Source organism: Musa acuminata, chromosome BXJ3-11 (genome assembly GCF_036884655.1).
Source record: "Musa acuminata AAA Group cultivar baxijiao chromosome BXJ3-11, Cavendish_Baxijiao_AAA, whole genome shotgun sequence".
NCBI classification, from domain to species: domain Eukaryota; kingdom Viridiplantae; phylum Streptophyta; class Magnoliopsida; order Zingiberales; family Musaceae; genus Musa; species Musa acuminata.
The window spans coordinates 19124182-19134734 of record NC_088359.1 but is presented as its reverse complement, the minus strand read 5'-3'; the positions used below and the strand labels follow the sequence as shown (position 1 = coordinate 19134734).

Here is a 10553-nt window from a genome sequence, read left to right as displayed (position 1 = left end):
AGAGTCCAAATGATAAAAAGGATACGGGCAAGGGTTAATCATCCCATGAAACATGACTTCATAGAGAGAGAGAGAGAGAGAGAGAGAGAGGCATTCTCTAGGACCTGTCTCACATTACCGTTCCTTGTTGCATGCCTTTGCGATATTACTTAATCATATTCCTATGCACAGACAAAATCCAGAAAACTATGCTGTTTCATGTGCTAAATGAGAGCATGAGTTGATCATAATCAGAAGGTAACATCAAAAAGCTTCTACCAAAGAACAAGTAAATTCAGCTACTAAACAGGCATTTCTCAAATAAAATCAACAAAAACATGATAGCCTTGTGATTAAACCTTACAGAACATTCCAAAAGCCACAGAAAATTCACGGTGTCTCATATTTTGCCCTAGAGGCTGCTTATTCCTCCTCGCTGCGAACAAATGTATCTTTTTAAAATCGAGACATGTGATGATGAACAAACCAAACCAACGTGTTGCTGCATCACAATTGTACCATTCCAAAACAGTCTTCAACAGCAATCTAGATCACTTGTAAAGCTGTTTGATTCTTTTGGCAGCTTCCATTATGTTTGCTCTGTGACCAAAGGCGCTGACCCTAACAAAGCCCTCACCTGCAGGTCCAAACCCGCTTCCTGGGGTGGTGACCACATCCAAACCCGCTTCAGCCTGGAAAGTGTACCCAAACATATGGAGCATTTCTCCCACCATAAACATCAAAGCCAAGCGATTTAAATGTGTCAACAATTATCTTGGTGTTCTCTTTGTAGAATTTGATTGTTTCAACCATGGCCTGTACAATACCAAGGAATCTGGTAAGCATGTATCACCTATGCTAAGCAGCTCAATGTCAACAAAACTAACCTTCAGACCCTCGGGAGAAAGGCAAGCCAGGCCTCCAGCTTGTGCTATGTTCGATGCACCATTAAAACAGGTACAAACTATACGATTAAAATCCTTGGCAACAGGAAAACCATCAGAGAAAAGTAGTTCCTTCGGGACAACAGTCCAGCCAAGGCGAACACCAGTGAATCCAGCAAATTTAGAAAAGGATGATGTTTCAATTGCTACCTACAAAAGAAAAGCTCACTTTTCCTCATAGTTTAATGTAAATAAATGGATGCTGCAGCTATTGAAACTGGAAGTTGAGGCCATATAGGTTTGATATTAATTTTCTTACCCAAGTAACTTCTAAGAATATATTCACTAGTGGAGCTCCAAGATTAGCATTTACATAATGGATACTTGCTCAGATTTAGATACACGAAGGTAGTCTACGTGTCAAGTCAAGTGCTTCAGAAACCTCCATGTTTAGCACATAGCAAAAAGAAGCAGTTGTTTGCTATAGAATGTCCTTATAGGGTGTATACACCATGCACGGCTCTTGACGATAAGTCTGGGGAGCGCCAATGAAAGTGAACGTACCTCTCAAAATCAAGAGTTGAACCCTAGTCTCCCAGGTTGCAAATCAGCAACTTTACCGTATTGTACCGAAGACCACCCTCTACAATATCCTTCAAATAATGAAACCTTTGGATGAAACATAGAATTACAAATATACAAAATGACACCTAGATAGACAGCAGCAGTTGGCAGCATTTCAAGTTGAATGGTTGGAAATACAATTCTAGACATTAATGCAGTCTGAACCCTAGGATGCTCCCATTACATTAAAAAGCAAATTCCAACATTTATTCCTAGGATTTGGCATTTGTACGTATGCATCAGAAATAAAAATGTATTAATCCAATATCCTCACTGAATGCAAGGAAAAACAAAGGGTTCTTCATGGTTTTCACAGGTGGTAAGTACAGCTTGGACCTTGGTATAAGTATGTAATCATGTGAACAATATTTCATTTGATACAGATAATAAATTCAAGATGGCAATAAGCAAGGTCTCATACACTGGTCAAACCAATACATAAATACCGAAACATAAAGCTAGACACTAACATCAGCCATTCATTTTAATTTTTATTATTTAATTCAATGATGTCAGATGGTAAAAGTCTGTATATCATCCAGTATATAAATCTATCCTAACCATAATCATGTGTATAGATGCATTTACTTAAGCATAATATTGCATTTTTTTTACTATAATCGTAAGTCAGTTTGCAAAAAGAAGATTGTTCCAGCACTGAACTCACCTCTTTTGCTCCAGGAATCTCATAAATAGAACGTGGACTGTCGTCTGAAATATACAGGGAATAAGCAGAATCAAAAACTACAATTGAGCCATTGTCCTGTGCAAACTGAACCAGATGGATCAGCTGGTCTCTTGTTGTTGCTGAACCCGTGGGATTGTTTGGTGAACAAAAAAATATAATATCAACATGTGAAATGGTTGACAAATCTGGGAAAAATCCATTCTCAGGTACACATCTCATGTATTCAATGTTTCCATATTTCTCAATATCCTTCTGAAATAAGCTAGTTTGTCCCACAATAACACTTGAATCTACATATGCCTGTAATAACAGTAGTCCTTAAGTAGACATATTTTACATATACCTTGAAGTTTGAAGATTTAACTCCCTAATAGATGACCATAAACATAGAAATATACACGTTGCATTGACATCAACCTATCCACTGAATACAAATGCCTATTGTTGATGCTCCTACTCCAAATAAGAATCAAAACCACATACTATAATAGCATTAACCATGTACAAATTTCAAAAGTAGCCTTCTATAATTAAAAAGAGAGAAAAGCATAAATTAAGGGTGTGCAGTGTAGTCTTACAGGGTACGATGGATCTTGAACTGCCATCTTCACTTCAGATCCAAAAAGGACCCGTAGAATGTATAAGAAAGATAAGGCGTATAAAACCAGTTTATCCATACAAACCACCCCCTTCCCTCTGAACCACAAAAAGTTCCTCAACTTGTAGACTCATAGAGATTAGTCATCATCAATTTCAATATAGGAAATAGAACAAAAACAAAGTGAAAACATGAAACGAAAAACAACCTGAAGCCGAGATATATCACATTTTGCACCATCTGAGACAAATATATCAGTTTCATCAATAGCAAGGTCTTTGTAATATGTTGAGGCTATAGCAGCCCTTAGTTTCTGCAGAAAAAGTCCAACAAGTAAACGAATTATCAAAACAATACATATTACATTCAACTTCAAAGAATTCACAAATTGTTACAGAAAAAGGTGGTTAAAAAACAAAAAAAGAGAGAGAGAATGGTGTGAAATATAATTAGTTACTTTGTCCCCTTGTTCAGCTCCATAACCACTATAATTAGTTACCTTGTCCCCTTGTTCAGCTCCATAACCACTATATCCCTCAACAGTTGAGAGAGAATGTGCTCTCTGCATAAATAATATAATAAGTTCAATTTTTATACATGCAGAATAAGCAAAGATCCATGAATAATTCAAACAAATATGACCTACACTAAATTAAAAGTCTAATATTGTTAACCTTTTAGTAAAATCTCTATAAAAATACTGACAGAAACCACTGAAAAAAAAAATTGTAACCAAGAAAGTGAAGTTTTAGTTAAAACTTCAGGAGCTGTCAAGTTAATTAACAAACTGATTCTCTGGAAATAATAGACTCATCCTCATGCCATCTTGTGATAATATTCAATGATTTGCCATTTGACCTCATCTAACCTTGCATCTTGTTGTTGTATTTGTTGTTGACCTCGGACACAAGCCATATGACAGACTTTAGATATGATACAACTCCTTTTCATCTGTTTGTTGCTGTTAAACATGAACCTTAGTGAAAATACAACTTTATTTACACAATGTCATCACTCTCACCATAGCTTTGATTATTATAAAACTTCTCAGCAAGCAGAAAACTACATTCAAGAAGTACTTTGTTCGACAAATTTTGGTTAAAAGTAGATAAATATGAAAATAACAATCATATACAAAATTGATTGGCAAGTGTCTCACGAACTTAAGAAAATCATACAAAATTACAAACATAAAAGAGAATCATGAGAATTATAGTTTTTTAATGAGACTAGATTTGATGTATTTCAATTGAAGATCATTGTGCAGCAATGCATTTCATTTACAATAAACATAGTATCAGTATTTCTACATATAATAAGGTTATAAAATTCAAGTTTATGCAGACATTGGCATAACATAAAGAATATAAATAACCTATAAAAGATCACGTTTATTCCAATACAAGAGACAAGTTTTACCATAGCCATGGCAGAAGTTATAACTTCTGGAATGGGTTCTGTGGTGTCACCAATGCCAAGGCTTATGACTTGTGCATCAGGGTACTTTGAAATGTGTGCTGCTCTTCTTCTGGCGATCTAGCTTCAAGCAATTTGAGAAAAACATAAGTGTTCCAACGTAATGCAACAGAAAATAATATTCAGTCAAACAAATAAAACCTGGAAACTCGACACAATATGTTAAAAAATATGTTAGGTAGCAATTTTAAATCTCTTGCATCATAAGTCATAACAATGAAGAGAAAAAGTGAATACAAGGCTAACATTTTAAAAGTGCACAGTATATACAAGTATCTGCTCTAGGATTATAGCATAGTATGCTCAAATGCTATCGAAAAGCATGATTTGCCAGCATGCTAACATGTCCAAGCACAATTCAGAACTAGTAACTAACCAGATTTCAACTAATCATTGGGTGGCATAGTCAAGCAACAGACATGAGGTATTCACCGTTGTAACAGGCATAAATTTATTGCCATATATACTGGTACACTCCTTGGTATTAAGCCTTCAAAGAATATCCAGTTCCATATAATACAAAAATAAAATTTAGGGATCAAGCACTCTGATTACCACTTCAAAAAATGGGTGCAAGAAACACTGGATGGGCAGCGATACATTAGAAATGAGGATGTGGTGTCATAGGTGGAAAAATGGAAATAAGTTAAGCAGGGTGGCTAGGTGGATAGGAAGGTTCCTTATCCCCCAACATGATTCATCAGAGGTCATAAACCATAGATTAAACTTTTTACCATGCCAGTTTGTGAAATGAATTACAGCAGCATGACCATGATGCATGTTATCTAGGCAACTGATTTTATCACATTATTAGAATAAGGGCATTTTTAGACTTGTTGACCTCTCCTGAAGTCATCGATATTAACACAGATAAATGATGAGCAGATAGGCTGATCCAACTACGCATAATGAGATAATTAAAAACATGAAAAAATACATTTCTCTGATAAACACAAGTGCAAAGAACAGTAACAACAAGTAATGAAATAAACTGATTAGCCTGTATGCAAAGAAAAAGTTATCCACCAACAAAACCACCTGCATTAAATCAGAATCAAGCAAAACACAAAAGAACATTTTCTGCAAGTTCACCTCATCAAATATATAGTCCTTTTTGAAACAAAGCATTCCAAAACCAAGGATTTGGTTATGTTATGTAAAATACAAGAAGCAACAAATGCAGATAAAGTGACCTACCAGAACAAGTAGCTACACATATGTGGCAGAAAAGAAAGGGCATGAAATTGCACATTTAGTTCTGTGCTCATAGTGATTGGGCCTTTCATTTGTTCAATCTCTTGTTCCAAACCCAAGATCAACATGTAGCTAACAATACCGAGGACTACTTCAGATACATAAGTACCCCTTTTAACAACATTGGGATATGCTGGATATCCAAGTTATCTAAGTTCAGCTTTGTCAAACTGAAATATATAGCCTTCCATCCTGCCACGAGATTATATTTAGAAGGCCTAACATGCCCCTGACCTAGGCCAAAGTTCCGAACTTTGTTCTATGTATTTATGATCTCCCAGTTCTGAACTTGCTTGAGCTACGGAATGTTCTCCCTAAATTCTTAAAAATGGTTCCACCCATCCTACCCGAAAACGCTAAGAAACGATAATTTTATTGAAAAACTAAACTTACGAATCTGAAGAATGGAGCAGAAAATTAGCTCCTAAAACATTACAGAAGTACAGAAAAGTAAACGGGCACTTGCTGCAGCAAGAACTCTATCGATTAACTTGAAACAAAAAACAGAATAGCCGAGATACTGGCTATCAGGGCAGCAATCTTGATATGCCGAGTTAAAAATGTATGCCCGCGACGACAAACCAAAACTTATCAGCATAATACTTTGGAATGAAGGGAGTATATAGAATTACCGGTCTACTGCTCCGCAGGAGGAGCATCCACGCACCTGCAAACCCCATTTTTCCTAACCGACAGAGATACCGTAGACGACCTGCAACCAAATCATGCCCTGAGAAAAGACTGTAATCAAACTGCAAGGGATGAAAATGGAGCTCAAGCGATCCAAGAACCCGATGTTGTTGGTGGATGGGAGCCGTCCGGAGAAAGCGGAGGAGCTCGACTTGATGGCCGCGGGAATCTGCAGCGCGGACGATGCCATCGTGATGGAACCCCAAACGGGGCGAACGAGTCGGCCGCCGATGCCTCTCAAACCGTGCGTCTTATATATGGCAGGTAGAAATCACGGGGCTAGACGCATACCCGAATCCGTTTAAATTGAATAAGAATACAGATGCGGGTAGGAAAATAAAAGTTTGAATTGGATGTCTAATTAGGTCTAAAAATAGATAGGATATAATTGAAATCGATACAAAATCTACAATATGTTATGTCCAATTTATGATTTATTAATTTATTAAGCCTAAAAATCTTTTGTCCAAATTAATGGTAATTTACTCATCAAATTTTATGAACTAAATTAATTTAGACACATCCCATTTAAGGGTTTCAAGTCGTTAAGGACCAATTTAGTCCAAAATTAAATCTTATCAAGCTTAGTCTAATGGTGGCATCATAATATATCTTTAGCATCATAAATTTCTTCTACTTGAGTCTCGCATCTTATCCACTACTGTATCAGTTTTAATAATTTATCATAATATGATCTAATGAGAAGATTAATCTATTCATTTATTATTTATTTAGGGTGAACCAAATATTCAAATACTTGGGTCCATAATAATAAATCCATCAAATTCCTATCTCACGTGAGTTTTGATAAACTATGGAATGTATGAAATATAATTACATAGTTCATTTAGATTGTGAGCTTTTGATAATTATTTATCAGTAAGGAGGATTTCCTCAACTACTGAGAGATTTTCTCAACTGGCTTAGGACTTATCTGCTATCATATTGATTGTAGGAGTAATCGTGGAGTTGACGTTGAGTTTCTTTAGTAGATTTGTAACCCAATTGAGTTCAGCGACGATAGCGATGACATGGTATTCAGTTTCAGTTGTAAATCGTGCAATTATTTTTTTAAAGTGTTGCCTACGGAAGAAGTGTCGATGTAGTGGGCGTAGCGACAATAACTACAGCGGGAGCGACTGCTGTGGCGTGAGCAAAGGTTGCGATAGGAAATTCTACCAATAGTGATTCGGTGGTGGATGACAAAGTCTCAGCGGAATCAGATCTGGAGATCGGATCAACAACGATTGCAGTGAGGTGGTTTGCTGTTGCTAGCGAGGATGATGGCGAGGATGGAGCATCAGCATCGGTGACAAGTGTAGTTGTTGTCAAGGTTGTGTGAGGAGAAGAAGTACTAGTGTCGAGGCACCAACGCAAAGTGGCAGCATCGGCGTCGAGCACCTCCGCTGACAAGGTTGTGTGAAGAGAAGAGGGCTTACTCTAGGCAAGATACCATGATAAACTACGAAATATATGGGTTTAACCACTACTCAGTGCTACACAGTCACTGCATTACATGAAAGCTGTCCATCATGTAATATAGGTCCCATGCATCAAAAAGATGGGATCCCAAGATTGACAAGGAAAGGCATGCATGCAACACAGCAGTTAGTGCTCTGATCCTGAAGCTTTGGCCATCATGAAACCTTTGTCCCGTGTTCGTCAAGGGAAAGAAGAAACGAAAGAATTGTCTAGTGACACCAGCAACCATCTAATGGGCAAAACAAATAGAGTGTGCAAATCCAATCCAAGGGGAACCAAAGGACCACTCCACCATGATCTCAAACTCATATGCTTTATCACCTCAAAAAGTCTAATCTCCACATGTAACCAATTGATGGAGGGCTTGATTTTTGTTTTGTCAGAAGAGAAAAAAAATAATTGCATTACTTGAAAATCCTATTACAAACTGTGAAATTGAAAACAATTCGGGGTGCTAATTCTCATTCCATATCCAATCTAATTCAAGAAATTGGCCAAGGAGCACTTTTGTTGTCCTCTCTAAATACATGATTCCACGGAATGTTTAGGAAGATCTAAATTACATCCAATATGATTATGAAGAAACTATGGAGGATGTTCTTTCTACTCAAAATCTTGATAACTCATTCCCAATTATTCCGCATCAGTTTCAATGGTAAGTTTTGATATATATGGCTTCTCGAATAGCCAGCAACACCATTTTTAACCTTCTCATCAAAAGCCTCACTGTATACATGCCTTCCTCTTCTTCTTTGTCCCTTCACCACGCTATAAAACTTGTGCTTGATTCCTTTCTTTTTATCCAGACAGCATTTAGCAGGTCTCTCTCATGCTATATATGGTGTAAGTTTCTGCTCTCTCTTTTGGTTGGTACACCTATGATCTCATAGTTTCTTTTCCATCTCTGCAGGTGTTTTCCTTTTAGGGTTCTGCTCAAGGAAAACAAGGTCAAAATCAATCGTAAAATGTTGGTGCCCGAAGGAGGCCAAAAGGTGTTAACAGTAGCTGGTGACTCCTGCTCACCTGCACCTGCAGTTAAGACACTGGATTAGGCATTATGGTGGTGGCTGGAATGATTAAAAGTTTGCTATACTGGTTGTAGGGTTTTGGATAGCACCTACTCATGGGTAGTAGTGGTAATAGTAGGAGTAGGTTTTTACCTGTCCTAATCCTAGCAGTCATTCTTTGTTTCTTTGGTACTTGTAGATCAGCAGCAAACCATGACTGGAATCTTGAAAGCTCCAGACTGTGCTATGGAAAGAAGCCAAAAGGACTTTACTAATGGAGAGTTTGAAAGAAATATGTAATGGAGATTCAGGTTTTCTTTCTAAGGTTTTTTTTTTTTTTTTCCAAAATCCCTTTCTAAAGCTTTTTTTTCTTTTCCAAACTTCAGATTAAGGTTTAATGATGCAATGCAGATAAAAAAAATTGTTTATATCGAAATTAAAATATAATTTATCATCTATGTAAATAAACACAAATATTTCTATCGATAATTCATCATCTATATACAAAGAAATTTATTAGCTCTAATGTGTAAAGTCAATCGACAATTAGCTATACCATTTCCTTCGTGGAATACATATGATGTTTTGAATTCTATAAAACAACATAGATTTTATGTATACTTGTCAAAATTTTCGAAGTTGTAGTAGCACTTCCGTTAGGGATGTCCATCAATACTTTAGAATTAGTTTCAAAATTATATATTATTCTATCGTTTTTGGCAAATGGTAAATGATAAAAGGGAGACTTAATCCCAAGATCATACTATCAATACTTAAGATGGAGTATTGCTTCCACTGAGAATGTCCATAATATGGATAATGTCACTCTCTAAGGTACATCTGTAATTCCCTTCAAGTCAGTAAATCCTTGCATTCGAAAGTTAGATCATATTATGTAAATATTTCTATATTCTAACATCTTAAGATCATATCATAAATTCAACACTGAATCAAAGTTTTCCAATTCTACTTTCTTCCTTTCTACCTTCTATAATTACTATTATTACCACTGCATGTGCATTGTTTCTGCTCAGACTGCACTGCTATTAATCCATGAACAAGGATCCAACTTGCCCTGAAAGTGCCATTAAATAAGTTGCACTTGTTATTTAGTACTACTACTTTTAACATTGTATAATTACCTAGAGGGCATGAAGGGCATACATTTCAGACTTAGGGAGTGTGTGAGAACCGAAGAGTGTTTGCAAGCTTTGTGGTTTCCTTGTGCAGGAAAAGGAAGCATGAAACAGGACAAACGGGCTAAATCTAGCAACCTTCCATTCACTTGTCTTCTATGTTTTGGGGAGTAAAGCTATCAGCATCTTACCACAACACACACAATCATGTAAGGAGTTTTTTGATATTTTTCTCTTAATCTTTCACCTGTTTATACTGAGTCGAATAATCATATGAATAATTTTAAATAATTAAGTAGGTATGAAATGGTGTTTCACAACCATCTATTTTGATTTAGTCGATTTAGTCTCATACTAAAAATGGTTTAAAAATTTAGATTATCTTATAAAGAGTTAATGGATATACTATCATTAATTGTTATTGTTTTATGGATTAGTTATCTTATAAGTTAGAAGAATTATGTTAGAATTTAATTTGGACTATGTTGAATTTTGACATATGTTAGATTTTGACACTGTCTTTTAGGTGAGAGAGATTATAGCACCCCAATATTGTTCCACATCAAAAGTCATTAAAATTTTAAATTACCTCATAATTTGGATATAAATAGTTTAATTCAATGACTGGGGCTCAATAAATTAATAGATCAAGTATAACATTCTTGGGTAACAATCATATAGCCAACCAAATATATTTAATGACTTTTTTCTTTTTGGAAAGACAGTACCAAAAAT

General features: G+C 36.0%; 1 protein-coding gene across 1 annotated transcript; it reads right to left on the bottom strand.

Moving 5' to 3' along the window:
• Window positions 1-306: 306 nt before the first annotated feature.
• On the bottom strand, window positions 307-6407 carry LOC135652702 (probable LL-diaminopimelate aminotransferase, chloroplastic). Its single transcript, XM_065173873.1, has 9 exons — window positions 6295-6407; window positions 6136-6215; window positions 4193-4309; window positions 3273-3335; window positions 2983-3086; window positions 2754-2805; window positions 2155-2475; window positions 867-1073; window positions 307-795 (listed from the first exon to the last, which is right to left on the bottom strand). Exons 2-9 carry the CDS (start codon window positions 6181-6183, stop codon window positions 667-669), a joined length of 1041 nt encoding a protein of 346 aa, XP_065029945.1. The 5' UTR covers window positions 6184-6215; window positions 6295-6407; the 3' UTR covers window positions 307-666.
• Window positions 6408-10553: the final 4146 nt, after the last annotated feature.